This window comes from Myodes glareolus, chromosome 18 (assembly GCF_982192425.1).
Source record: "Myodes glareolus chromosome 18, mMyoGla1.1, whole genome shotgun sequence".
NCBI lineage: Eukaryota > Metazoa > Chordata > Mammalia > Rodentia > Cricetidae > Myodes > Myodes glareolus.
The window spans coordinates 61,092,873-61,107,264 of record NC_142043.1 but is presented as its reverse complement, the minus strand read 5'-3'; the positions used below and the strand labels follow the sequence as shown (position 1 = coordinate 61,107,264).

At 48.3% G+C, this 14,392-nt stretch overlaps 1 protein-coding gene across 14 annotated transcripts in view; it reads left to right on the top strand.

Moving 5' to 3' along the window:
• Window positions 1-14,392, top strand: part of Pcnt (pericentrin) — an 86,066-nt gene that overhangs the window by 40,815 nt on the left and 30,859 nt on the right. For 7 of the 14 annotated variants that reach the window (XM_087898256.1, XM_087898253.1, XM_087898248.1 and 4 more), the window contains exons 19-26: window positions 1,305-1,467; window positions 2,072-2,284; window positions 6,481-6,710; window positions 7,197-7,313; window positions 7,420-7,440; window positions 9,875-10,078; window positions 11,632-11,802; window positions 12,686-13,549. In XM_087898256.1, coding sequence (XP_087754382.1) covers window positions 1,305-1,467; window positions 2,072-2,284; window positions 6,481-6,710; window positions 7,197-7,313; window positions 7,420-7,440; window positions 9,875-10,078; window positions 11,632-11,802; window positions 12,686-13,549 — 1,983 coding nt within the window. Of the gene's footprint in view, window positions 1-1,304; window positions 1,468-2,071; window positions 2,285-6,480; window positions 6,711-7,196; window positions 7,314-7,416; window positions 7,441-9,874; window positions 10,079-11,631; window positions 11,803-12,685; window positions 13,550-14,392 lie in introns of all 14 variants that reach the window. The other 7 variants (XM_087898250.1, XM_087898247.1, XM_087898251.1 and 4 more) reach the window with 2 other exon arrangements.

Below are 14,392 nucleotides of genomic sequence, written 5' to 3'. Positions count from 1 at the left end.
CATTTTTGGTAATTGGAAAAGATATTAACTGGAAATATCAGCCGGGTGGTGGTGGCGCACGCCTTTAATCCCAGCACTCGGGAGGCAGAGACAGGCAGATCTCTGTGAGTTTGAGGCCAGCCTGATCTACAGAGTGAGTTTGAGGACAGCCAGAACTGTTAACACATAGAAACCCTATCTTGAAAAATGAAAGAGAGAGAGAGAGAGAGAGAGAGAGAGAGAGAGAGAGAGAGAGAGAAATCTGAAGATAAGGAAAGCAATAAATGAGATTCTTTTTCTGAAGTTGGCGGTTGACAAAATCAATGTGAAACATTGCTGTAGTGTGAGTGCCCCTCCTGGGTGTTGGAGACTAGAGTTTCTGATTCTTCCCACTAAATCTTAAGCCCTGTTCTTTAGTGGGACCTACTGTCCTCTCTCAGGAACCAACATGTCTAGCATCTCACTTATAATCAGGTGCTTTGGCTGGTCTCCATGTATATCTGTAAGGAAGTTCCCCATTCAGATCATCCACAGGACCAACCTTTGCAGCGGGAGCATCCTAGCAAGCACCGCTGTTTCATTAGCTCTTGCTTTGTTTTAGAGTTCGGGCAGCCAGAGCTACACAGAGAGACCCTGTCTTGAAAAACAAAACAAATGGAAAAGCATTGCCTTGTGGAGGATATGTCTTTGGGGAAGGATCTGGGGAGACATTAGAGGGCCTATCACACCCGTCATGGGAACAGCTTTGTGGGAGGTTTCAGGAGCTCTCTAAAGCTGATGCAAGGTTGGTAGCAGAAGGCTGTCAGTTGGATTGCAGTCAGACAGACCTCTTGGCAGAACCACGTTTGACCTTGGCTGCAGGAAGGGGCAGAACCAGGTGGAAGCAGTCTGTTGGAGGTTGGGAGGATAGAAACATTAGAAGTGGCCTCAGGACCATTTTCACAGAAGAAACAAAAGACCGTAGAGGCCTGTGGACATCTTGAGCCCCAAGGAAGGCACAGGTTGTGCTATTAGTGAGGCGCTAAGGGAGGCATGCACCTAGACACACTCTTGTGTGCTGGGAGCAGTGGGGTGTGGGTGTTTTTGTGTTTAGAGGCCCAGTCCTGTAGGTGGCCTGGTTCTAGAGATACAAATGCTGGGAAGGGTGTGTGGTAAAGGAGGCTAACGAGGGATTGCTAGCCACATGGAGACAGCTCTGTTGTCATGGCACTGTCTCAGCCCTAGCTCTGCTGCCGGAGACCTGGGGTCTTGGTCCCTTCCTCCTTCTCTTCATACCCTCTGTATTTTTTACATGGAGTTGTGGTTTTTCAAATGTATTTCAACAGCTGGAGGAAGCACGCCAGCTCCATCGTTGTGTTGAGAAAGAGTTCCGTCATAGGAATGAGGAGATGGCGCAGGCTGTGCAGAAGCAGCAGGAGCTGCTGGAACGCCTGAAGCAGGAGAGTGCGGCCAAGGATGGGCTGACCCTGGAGTTGCACACTGCAGAGGGTGAGTGGCGTACTGTGTGAGCAGACTGAAGCATAGAAGTAGGCATGTCTGTCCCATAGGAAACATGGGAAGCAGGGTCTTTAACAGCAAAATCTTGTCAGGGTGAAATACTGGCTTTGTCCCTCAGTAGAAGTTTTATTTGGTTTATTTATCATTGACTTGGGGATCCCATGTTGGTGATAGGTCTGTTTGTGTCTGTGCTACAGAGGACCCTGGAATGCCAGCTGTCACTTGGCACCGGGCTTTCCTCTTCTGTGCATCCGTGTCTCTCGAACTCTTGATCTTCCTGCCTCTGCCTCCTTCAGCAATTCCTACCAGTCTGCACTACCACACCTGGCACATCTGTGTCTCTCAGCCATCAGATGGTCCCAGCTTTGCCCATGGCCATCCTGTCACAGAGCATTTTGGGATCTTTGCACAGGGGAATGGGCTCCCTGGAGTGCAGTTCTCTCCGGAGCTTTGCTTGTCTGGAGACACAGCCCCCTTCACAAGTGACCTGTGCTGACCTTCTAGTACTCGGGCCGCATCAGTGTTTTGTCCAGAGCCCCAGCAGCCTCTCATCCTTCCCCGTGAAACCTATCTCTGCGCTTGGCCTGTCTCTTAGGGCTCCTTGAAGGACTCAAGGTGGAGAAAGCAGATCTGCAGGAGACCCTGGGGAGGAAGGAGGAGTCGGAACAGCAGCTGGTCCTGGAGCTGGAGAACCTGCAGAATCAGCTGCAGCAAGCAGCCCAGGAGCTGGCCACGCTGAGGGAAGAAAACTCCGTCCTGTGGAGCCAGAAGGAAACTTTCACTAATGAAGCAAAAGAAAGAGAAGCTGGTGAGAGCTGGTGATGGTGGAGGCCTGAGTGGGACGGGGGTGCAGCAGCTGATCCCAGTGTGCACATAAACTTGGTCTTTGAGGAGGTGGAAATACGAAAAGCAAGGAGGCTTGTCTGTGCGAGTCCATGGTTGGGTGGGCTGCTTTCTGGGAAGTGCAGGCCACAGGAAGGACGGCTGGCTAGGGTGTAGCATCCAGCTGCTCTGCAGTGATTCTGAGGGAGAGGGCCTTATGGACTGACATTGCTAATGAGCTGTGCCTCTAGAGAAGGAAATGCCCTTAGGGCAGCAGGTTAATGTCTCAGGCTCTGGTAACTGAACTGGCTGAAGATAAGCATCTGGTATTGGTCCTGTGTGTTAATTGACTGGGAGCCACTCTAGCAGAGCTGCCGAGATAAACAACTTCTTCTGGCTCGTGGTCTCCGAGGTTTCAGACTTGACTACTTAGCCCCCTTGGCTTTAGGCCTGTAGAGAGGCAGCCTGTCATGGTGGAAATGTGGAAATGTATAACAGGGAAGCTACCCATCTCACTGCAGTTGGGGAGGAAGGAGCGAGCTCTCACCCCAAACCCTTAGGCTGTGACTCTACCACCAGTGAGGTCAGAACCTCACAACGGAGCCCAGAGGCCCCGACTCAGAACACAACTGTATTTGGGACCCTGCCTTCTAACATAGGAGCTTTTAAGGAAATGTCCAAGATTCAAACTGCCATATGTTTTCAAAATGAGATCTTTACTTTCTGGAGGCGCTGTGTTGCCTAGGCTGGTCTTTTAGCCAGCCTCCTATCTCCGTGTCGTGAGTGCTGGGATTGCGGCAAGCCACCATGTCCAGCCAGTTTTTATGTATATTTTAGCTGTGTTTAAAATGAAAGTGGATAAACAAGAAACACACACTGCTGCATTAGCAGGTTGTTTCCCACTGGTTAGAAACACTTCCAGTTCGTGAGTGCCTTGCCCTCTGGTTTTTCCTGTATTTCTCCCCCATGTCTGTATTTTCATTTCCCTTCTCTGGGACATAGCTGAGCAAACATGACTCTTGGGCCATGCCCTCCTTGACACGGGAGGTCACAGGTTTTCAGAAACCCCGGTGCTTCCCTCTGTCCCCACTGTGTGTGTGTGTGTGTGTGTGTGTGTGTGTGTGTTCCCTACTCCTAGCTCATTCAGTTAAATGTCCTACTTTCTGTTAAGGCCTCTTTTCTATACTGGAACATTTTTCAAGTGCTGGCCCTTTCTTGTGCATACCCTGTGCCTCTGAATCCTGTCCCTGGACACCTTGTATTTCTTTACCATGATGTAGCAGGTAGAATCTCAGCCCTCATTAACTGGTTTGCAGCCTACTGATGTAGCCCGCGTGCCTATTCGGAGCTTCTTTGGGAATCTTTTGAGGCTGACAACTCCCCATCCCCTACTTTTTTGTCTCCCGCAATCATCACATCGTGCAGCACTGTCCGGGCAGCACTATGGTGGCAGCACCCAGACGTCTGTTGGGCCTGTCCAGGAGCATGTCTTTGGCTGACTGGTCTCAGAAAATCGCTTCTCGTTGGACTCTGTTGCTGCAGGCTCTTGTAACTTCTCTGTGGTCGGCTGGGAGTCACTTGGAATTGTTTCCTCAGCCTTGGTTTTCACTCTTGTGTCTTTACCCTTCCACCCTGGGGCTATTCCGAATTGCTCATATCCCCTCAGCCTCTTTCTCGGAGCCAACACTGCAGCTGTGGCTTCCTTGGCCACAGGCTTCCTGGGACCTCAAGCCACATGGGGTCCTGCAAATGTGGAACAACTTCCCAGGAACCTTGAGAACTCCATCCTGCCTCACTTTTCTTGGGTGTTTCTTCATTTCTTTAGGTGTTTGTCGTGGCTACTTTTAGGGTAGTGTCGTCTTTATTGTCTATTTTCCTAGTTTCCTCTAAAATGAACTCCTGCCCCCAGGCTGGACTCTGTTCACTTGGGGGCAGCCAGTGGTGTCCCAGATGTGCAGGCCTCAGTGCCGCTGGCTGGTTGGTCCGTGCTCTTTCCTTTCCTGTGATGGTTTGTTTCCTGTTGTAGGCACTCCTGACTCTTCAGCACACAAGGACGCAGGTTTGTAAAGAGTGTGCCCTCTGCATGATCTCTGTATGTTTGCATCAGATTTTTCCAATTACTGACTAAGAGGAAAAATGCTTCAGAGCTTTTCTGGCAAAATATTGAATGATATTATAGTCTTTAATAATCATTCATTAAAAATGGCAGCATTGTCCCAGATATTGGGGAACATTTTAAGGTGTGTTGCTTTTGTTTATGCTGCATTTGTTTAACTCTGTGAAGCTGTGATTCTTTGCCTGTCTAAAACACCTGATGGTCTTAAAGAGCTGAACAGCCAATAGCGAGGCAGGGCTGGCAGGCAGAGAGAATAAGTAGGAGAAACGGGGAAGGGGAGGAGGACATCAGGGCCAGCCACCCAAGTGGCCATAGTGTAAGAGTGAAACCAAGATACCAAAGAAAGAAAGATAAAAACCCAGAGGCAATAGAATAGTTGGGATAATTCAAGTTAAGAAAAGCTGGCAAGAAACAAGCCAAGCTAATGCCAGGCATTCATAACTAAGAATAAGCCTCCATGTGTGATTTATTTAGGAGCTGGGTGGTGGGCCCCACTAAACACAAAGTAAAACCTCGCCCAACACAGTGGTATTTACTTTTTCTCTAATGACTTCTGCAATTTTAAGTCCTATTTGTGCTGTTTTGCAAGAATTGATGCTTTGTGACCATTATGGTGTTTGTTGGGTCAGGTCCCTGTGCACAGGGCTCCTGGCAGGTGACGGGAGGGTCTGGGCCCACTTGTGGCTTTATGCCTTGTCTGCCTTCTATCAGGTCCTCATCTCCACAGCCCCTGTAAGCCACGCCCCCTTCCCTCCGGCCAAGTCAAATGGAAGGTGCTGTCATCAGCCCTTAAAGGGGCCTGTGTGTTTCTTTATGATGAGGCAGTGCCAGCTGGCTGAGCTTCGATCCCCTTCCTTAAAGTTTGTAATTGACATTGTTATAACTGCATGTTTAAGGAGAGCTTACTGTAACTGCTGACTTCCTAGCATGGAGATTTAATGAGAATGTTACATTCATAGTACTAGTTTGTCAGAAAAGATGGACAGTTTTGAGTGCTCATGAAAGTAAAAATTTATGAAATAAAATTCATGTTTCTGCCTTTTGATAGTCACTCAGTACTTGCCACTAGTTCTGTGAGTGGCCCTGCAGAGCCATTGTGCCCCCCCACCCCATCTTGCCCCCCCCACTAAGCTTTACCTCCAGCTGAGTTCATGTTGAAGAACACACATGTAGGCAAACATTTCAGAATATTGTGACATATTACTGGCTTACCAGGACACGTTGTTTTTAAAGTGGTATGTGAGAGAAAGATGCTCAGGTGGAGGAGTTTTTTTTATTGGGGGAAGAGGGGAGGAGAGAACGGAGACCAGCCTCTGGAGACAGGAGCGGCAGAAGAGGAGAGAGACAGGCAGAGTGATAGGCGGAAAAGCAGGGAGGGAGGGAGGGAAGGACCGACAGAAAGAGAAATGGGAGGTGCGCAGGGCTCTTTGAAAGGGAACGTAGTGCATGTGCACGGGAGGTGCTCTTAGTGGCTGCAGCTGAGGACGTAGCCTGTCAGGACCCCAAGGGCAGGCCAGTGCAGATGCCTGAGTACTAACAGCCCTGCCTGTCCTGGAATTCTGTGTGTAGACCAGGCTGGCATTGAACTTATAGGGCTTCACCTGCCTATGCCTCCCAGGTGCCGGGATTAAAGGTGCACCCCCCTCTGACTTTAGGACACAGTCATGTTAGGTTTCTAAAGTTTTGCCATTTTTCACTTAAAAGATGATTCTTGTTTTCAGAAGTAATTTTTTTTTTTCCCCGAGAACATCTTATGGAGTTGTAGGTATGTTAGGGTGTGGGCTTGAAGTCTGACAGGAGGAGACAGGCTGGCTTAGCTCCCTTGTCACGACTATGCAGGAGGGGGAGGTTTTGGAGAGGGGTGAGGCTTGGCTTTTGTCATGGGGATCATGCTTGAATCTCAGGGCAGCGGGATGCGGTGACTGTTCTAAGTTGTCGCTGCCGTTCCAGTTCTGGTTCCTACGAGCAGTCTGTCGAGGTCCAGAACTGACAGTCACCATGAGCCCCACTTGGGCAAATCCATGCTCTGAGCCAGGACTCCATGTCTGTTTTCTTGGCATCCTTAGCCCTGCAGAAGGAAGTGGAATCTCTAACCAGAGACCAGTGGGAGGCCAGGAAGCAGTCTGAGAAGGACCGTGCCACCCTGCTCTCTCAGATGCGGGTCTTGGAGTCTGAGTTGGAGGACCAGCTTGTGCAGCACCGGGGCTGTGCCCAGCTGACTGAGGAAGTGACCACCCTGAAGCAGCAGCTGGCTGCCCTAGACAAGCATTTGCGTAGCCAGCGTCAGTTCATGGATGTAAGAAGTTTTGTTTGCTTGTTTGTTTACATCACTTAAGTGAGAGCATGGATAGCTTCTGTGCCATCATGTTGCAGACTGGTGTGTAGTACTCATCTCAACGGCCTTGTTGCCTTGACTGGAGTGGGTACTTGGTGTTCTCCCTGCATTTGCCTGAGTTATCCTGGCATCTTCTTGTCCCATATTCCTTCCTGTGGTCTTGGGAGAAACTTCTAGCCGTCCAACTGTATTCTTGCATCAGTCTGTTTCTACAGAGACCAAAGTTGTCTTCCTGCCCAGCAGTTTCAAAATACCATGACTTTTTCAGAGATCTCCTTTGCAATTTAGCATTAGATGACTTCTTAACTCCATTTTGAAAAGTTGACCATGGCGAAGGGGATGTCACCGGGTCAGCAGCAGACACGCTTAATGTGTGGTTGGAGCCTCATTCCTTGGCTTTGTCACGTTTCCCCAAAGTATGGTCCTCACATATGACTTGTGGTTCAGGAGCAGGCTGCTGAGCGCGAGCACGAGCGTGAGGAGTTCCAGCAGGAAATCCAGAAGCTGGAGGAGCAGCTCCGCCAGGCAGCCCGGCCACGGCCTCCTGGGTCCCGTGACAGCCAGGTAGGTCAGCATGTGGTGTCCGGTGTCTGTGGGTGACTAATTACTGCGACATTTTAAAGTGTTGTTTCTCTTTGCATTTTGCCTTCCATGGATGTGGAAACAGCAGTGTGCTCAGCTAGATGAGGAGGTAGGGTGACGGCGGCCCCTTTGCTTTCGTCCTTCTGTCAGCTGATGGCTTGCAGCTTCCTAGCACAGCTTTCCCTCACCCTGCATGGCGGTTTGGGGCTGTGCGCACCGCCCTGTTGCTTACTCTTTGTGCTTTCGTTTCGGGCTGTGGAGGTCTGCAACCCCTTGACTGAGGTAGCTGTAGCTGATTTGCTTGTGCTGTTTTAAAAAGTAAACTTATTTTAAGGAAAGAATGGGTTCCCATGCAGTTGTGAGGAATAAGAGCCAGATCTCGTTGAGCGAGAGTCCCGCTTTCCAGCCTTGTATTGAAGGGATGCAGAGAGACTGGGCAGCCTTCGGTAACACTTCCTCCAGATGCTTTCTCACAGTGTTGTACGTTAAATATCAAACAAAGATTACAGCGGTTGGTTCAGAAAAGAGGCAGACGTGTAACACACAGTTACCTGTAGGGATGAGGTTTATTAGATTGAGCAGGCCTCAAGGCCGCGATTGGCTCTCCAGGTGGGATAGAGAGCCTTTGACAGAAACACATGGAGATAATATGTGAAATGAAGCATGATGGTACCTCAGACGGGAGGAGAAGCTTCCCCTAAAACCTGGGCTGGGGGGGCCTTCAGCAAGAGAATAGGGGGCTGGAAAAAATGGTTCAGCATTCGGGACCACTGGCTGCTTCTCCAGAGGACACGGCTTCTGTTCCCAGCATCCGTATGATGGCCCACAGCTAACCATTACAGCTCCAGGAATCTGATGTCCGCTTCTGCCTCTGCACTGCGCTGCACGCATGTGGTGCACAGGCATACATATGCAGCAAAACAGCCATACACATAGATAAATTTAAAATTCTTATCTTCCTTCCTTCCTTCCTTTTCTCTCTTCCTTTTCTTTTCTTTTCTTTTTTTTTTTAAAGACATAGTCCTGACTGTCCTGGAACTTACTGTATAGAAGGCTTGCTTCAAACTCAGAGATCTCTCTGCCTCCCCAGTGCTGAGGTTAAAGGCGTGCACCACTACTACCTGGCCTTTCTTTCTTCCTATTTTTTTTTTACAGCCTTTTTTCTTTCTTTTTTTATTTATTTTTATATGCATTGGTGTTTTGCCTGCATGTATGTCTGTGTGAGGACATCAGATCTCCTGGAACTGGAGTTACAGACAGTTGTGAGCTGCCATGCGGTTCCTGGGAATTGAGCCTGGGTCCTCTGGAAGAGCAGCAAGTGCTCTTAACCTATGAGCCATCTCTCCAGCCCGCCCCGCCCCCCTTTGAGAGTGAGAATAAGGAGTTGGAAAGATGCCTCAGTGGCTAAGAGCACTTGTACCAGGTGGCTCATAACCATCTGTAACTCTAGTTTCAGAGGGTCCAGCACCCTCTTCCGACACAGGCACAACTGTGTGTGCTTACATACATGTAGACAAAGCATACACATCCACATTTTTTAAAAATATGAAAAATTAAAACAAACAAAAAGAGTGAGAACAAGCAGGTGGGGGAGCCTTCCCGAGAGGGATGAGGTGGGCAGATGGGTCTCTCCCCGTGAGCAGCCTCCCTGAAGAGTCTCGAGAGCTCTTGGACAAAGGAAACACTAGGTCCTTTACAGCTTTGTAGGGGTGGCATGAATCTCACATCACATGATGTAGTTCAACATGATGTGTGTATGACAGAAAGCATGGAGCAGGTTTATGAACAGAGCTGCCAGGCTGCAGCACCCATGACTTTTGACTTCCAGAGAGAGCTGTAGGGGGTGTGGCCTGACACAAGCTGCAGGATGTGGCTTGAAGGTGTAGGCTCCTGGTCTAGCATTTTAGGACTGAGATTATGTGTCACCTCCCCCCCCCCCCAAAGACAGGGTTTCTCCGCATTTTTGGCACCTGTCCTGTAACCTGCTCTGTGTGTCACCTTTTAGGACTGGTTTATCACCCTTCTTCTCTTGGTTCCTTTCAAGTTGTTGCTCTCTTTGTATTTTAGCTGCTAAAGCAGTATGCCATTCCTTTTTCTTTCTTTTCTTTTTTTTTTTAAGATTTATTTTATGTGTAAGGTGCTGTGCTCTGTCTGCATATACGCCTGCATTCCAGAAGAGGGCATCAGATCCTATTGTGGATGGTTGTGAGCCACCAGGTAGTTGCTAGGAATTGAACTCAGGATCTCTGGAAACTGCTAATGATCTCTGGAAACTGCTAATGTTCGTAACCATTGAGCCAGTCCCTGTAGTATTCCATTCTTTTCTGTCAAAATAAGTTTTATTTTACTAATGCATTTGAGGTTATATTCTGTTTAGTGTGTGCTTCTTTTTTGTCCTTAAACAACTGTGCTGATCTGCCTGTAGGTACACTGAGATTTGAAACAATAGAGCACGCCTTAGTTGGCTTGTTATATAGACTGTTTTATTTGGAAGATTTTTTAACTGTCTGTTACATTTCTTCTACATTTGCTTTTGTGTTTAGGTTGAATTGTTACAAGAAAAATTGAGAGAAAAATTAGATGGATTTAATGAATTGGTCATAAAGAAAGATTTTGCAGATCAACAATTGTTAATCCAAGAAGAAGAAATTAAACGTCTCGAGGAGACAAATGTCAACATACAAAGACAAATGGCCCAGCTCCAGGAAGAACTGGAGAGACAGAAAAGACACATGGAAGAATTCAAAGTAAAGTCCTGTGCATCCTAGCTGGGGCAAAGCACCAGCCTGGGGGCGGTGAACTGTGGACGGGTTGGACACTGTGTGGATCAGCTCATAGGGAAAGAAGTGTTGGGTCTCTGGGCATGTGGCATGAGACTAAAACTGGACTTGTATTTTGGGGGCCCTGTAGTAAGCCTTGACAGATGCCCCCAGTGGCTTCAGGGCCATAGGCAAGGCTTTGTCAAAGTAGAACTGTCTCGTTGCCTAGAATCAGTTGTGTCCTGTCTTGTCTTTTCTTTCTTTCTTTCTTTCTTTCTTTCTTTCTTTCTTTCTTTCTCTTCTAGGTCAGGACTTTATTTAGGGTTTTTCTTTTTTTTTTTTCTTTTTCTTTTTTCTTTTTTGGATCATAGTTTAAAAAGTTGCTTGAAAAGTGATACCGAAGGAGAAATGTTATTCAGCATCCATAGCTTGCGTGAGACACGAATCCTGCTTGAAGGACGGCTGTGGAGTTCTTATCAGTTTGTCTGGTTTTCAGAAGTACTGGTGGGAACTCAGACTCCCCAGGAGACTGGCACCTGCCTGTACCCCTCCTTGTTTTCTCAGAACTTATGTTCAACCATGCCTACAGGATTCCTGCCCTGCTCCGCACAGTTCCTGCAGCTCACTTCAGAGCTGTTGCTACCGTATTCTTTGACCTGACACTCACTGTGCTTATTAAATATTAAGGGATAGAAAATTTCCATTCTTCTTCCCATGCTGGACCACTTACTTGGCGTTCTATGCCAGATTTGTCAGTCCCTCAAATTTTGTGAGCATTTATACAACAGTGAATGGTCTTTCAAACTTTTCTTTTAAAAGAAATTCTTTTTTTTAAATTATTATGTATACAACATTCCTTCCATGTATGCCTGCACACCAGAAAAGGGCACCAAATCTCATTATAGATGGTTGTGAGCCACCATGTGGTTGCTGGGAATTGAACTCAGGATCTCTGGAAGAGCAGTCAGTGCTCTTAACCTCTGAGCCATCTCTCCAGCTCCCTTAAAAGAAATTCTTGTAGTATTTTATGTGTATGGGGGTTTTGCCTGCATGGATGGCTGCATCACATGCATGTAGTGCTCTCAAGGACCAGAAGAGATCCAGTGCTTAGATCCCCTGGAACCAGAATATAGACAGTTGTGAGCTGCCATATGCGTGCTGAGGCTTCTCTTAACCCCTTGGAAGCTTCCATACATTAATGGTCAGCATTTGGATATGTTGTCCAGCACACCCTATTTTGTCTTTTCCCTTGTAGCTTTAAAATTGGTACTATCGTAGTGGACACTTTCTAGGAACCTCTCACAGTAGAGTCAAAGGCACACTCCTCTGGCTTTCCTCACCAGGTGGACCTAGCATGAGCTCAGATAGGTTCTGTTGAGCGTGTGTAATCTGGAGACCCACTGAGTACAGGGATGTACAAATGAGCCCATTCTGCAGGATTCTGTGTTATGACTTAGATCTTTATGGTAATTGATTCTTTAGGTCCTCAATTCCTTGTTTGCCTAAAATAAATATCCATTCTCCCGCCTCCCCCAAAACAGGATAAAGAGGTGCTAAAGCAGGATCACGCGAGTGACTTACTGCTACCCCCTGTACCACAGTGTAGGGCGGACGAAGCTGGGTTTCCTGTGCCTTCTCAGGACAGCCCTCCTAGGGGTCATGAAACCCAGCCAGAGGTAACTGAGACAGCACTCCTGCAGCATGAGAGTGAGGTAAGTAACATGTCCCCTCATGGCCCTGAGCACTTCTGCCTGAAAGTTGACCATCCAAAAACAGGTAGACGCATTGTGACCAAAGGATATACTTTGTAACTTTTTGGGATGTATGTCATTCTAGGATAATACCTGCTCTTTGAGATCTTCCAAAGTTGCTTTAATAATTATTCAATCAGCTATAATATTAGATAATTTTCAGCACTTCTTCACGTAGATATGAAAGAGTATGGACTTAAAAGAACAGCCAGAAAAGATCAAAGATGACTTAGTAGCTGGGTGTGGTGGCATATGCCTTTAATCCCAGCACCCAGGAGGCAGGCAGATCTCTAGAGTTCAGGGCATCCTTTTTCTGGACCCAAAGAGTGGGCGTAGTGTGTTTGGATTTACAAATCCATCTGAGGATGGTATTGGCTTATTCAGTCTCTATGCTTCTCTGCTTCTATGTGTTAGTATTCAGACATCTATCCATACTGGCCTGCCCTTGAGATTCTGGCAAGCTACGTCCTCAGCTGTAGCCACTAAGAAGGCCTTGTGCACATTTCCCTTTTAAAAGAGCCGTGTCCACCTCCCCCACTCTGTCTTCCTCTGTCTGTTCCTTTATCTTTCTCTCTGCTTCTTTGCCTGTGTCTCTGTCCCTCCTTCTCTCCCTCTGCTTCTCTCTTCTCTTCTGCTGCTCCTGTCCCCACAGGTTCATCTTCCCCCCTCCTCTTCCCCCTTCTTACGTTCCCTTTCCCCTAAAAAAAAACCCCTCCGCGTGAACTCTGTTGCATGGCGTCTTTCTCTCGCGCGCCGTTTTTTAATTACAGCACTATGTATTTGAAGGAGAGGCTCTCAGGCTAATTCGTTCGTGACTACCTTACGACATGTGCTTCCTCTTTAGGTTGTACCCAGTAGAAACTCTGAGATTGAGGAGCTGAAAGCCATCATCGAAAATCTGCGGGAAGACCAAGCACAATTACAGAAGAATAAAGCAGAAGAAATTGAGCAGCTCCATGAAGTCATCGAGAAGCTGCAGAGTGAGCTGACCCTTATGGGGCCCAAGGTGCATGAACTCAGTGATCACCAGGCTAACAGTCTCCACGACGAGCTGTCCTGCCTCCACGCAGAAGACCAGCGTGAAAAGGACCTACGGAATGAGCTGGAAGCTGCACAGGCAGCCAAGGAGGTCTTTGGCCAGCTTCTGGCAGACCAGGCACATGGACACAGCCAAGTCCTGGAAGCGCTGCAGCAGCGTCTACAAGATGCAGAGGAGGTTGCTGCAAGACGCTTGGCTGACCTAGAACATTGTGTGGCCCTCAAAGAGGCTGAGGTTGAAGGCATGGCCTCCCGGATCCAAGAATTTGAAACTATCCTGAAGGCAAAGGAAGCAGTCATTGTGCAGAGAGATTTAGAAATTGACACCATCAAGAAGTGGAAAGTAACTCATTCCCTTGAGCTGGAGACCATCCTCTTGGCTTTGACACACTTCTGTCATGCTCTGGAACAGCAGACCTTGGCCACCCCAGATGAGCCTCCTGAGCTCCAGCAGCTGCGAATGCAGTGTGCTCGCCTCAGCCACCAGCTGCAAGTGCTGCACCGGCGCTTCCTGAGCTGCCAGGTGGAGCTGGACCGGCAGCAGGCTCATGTAGCATCTGTTGGCTGCTCATCCCCTGGTGCGGATGCACAGGCGAAGCATGATGGTCAGTTGGAGCAGGACAGTGTCAGCACGGGGCTGGCCTTGGTGCCCCACAGCTCGTCTCCGCAGGTAGGCCTCCATCGTTGGGGACGACAGTAGGGAGCTTTCTGTTTCGGAGCTGGAGGTGGGGGGTGCCCTGGGGCCAGGCAGGATGCTGGGTTGTTGTCGTCATCCTCCAAGGCTTCTGTCTTCTTAACTTTAGTGACTTCTTTTTAGTTTGGACATTGGGCTCCTGGTCTCATTAGTGGCTCCTAACAGGGCAGAGATGAGAGCCTGGAGTTTGGGTCACTTGGGTCATCAATTCCAGTGAGTCCTACTGGGGTCACGCCAGCTTCTTAAACCAGTTCTTTTAAAGTTAGGGTACCATGTGTAGTGACAGAGGTCTCTTGGCATTAATTTCATGGGGTTTTGTTGTGTCTCCAATCAAATGGTTTGTTTTCAATAATCCTATCCCGTGGAAACCATTTTAAGCTCATTTCACTTGGAACAGAAGGTCCTACCCAAGGTGCCTTTTAAATGTTCTTTTATTAAATGGTAGCTCACCCAGCACTCGGGAGGCAGAGGCAGACGCAGACATCTCTGAGTTCGAGGTCAGCCTGGTGTACTAAGTGAGTTCCAGGACAGCCAGGACTGTTAAATAGAGAAATTCTATCTCAAAAAAAAAAAAAAATCCAGTTTGACTTTGAGCAGAACTTTCGGGATTAGCTGCTCCTTTCCCAGCTGCTCTGCTCTGTGGCTCTTTCCTAAGTCCTCAGTGATGATGTGCCCGCCGCAGTGATGGGTAGCGAGCGGCCGCTGAAGCCCCTTCCCTTTGGTGCCTCTGCTCGCTGCTGTGCGGCATGAGTGCTCAGGTGTCTGAGGGGAAGCCAGGCTGCACCTGAGTCCCTGACTGACCCAGCTCTAGCTTTAGAG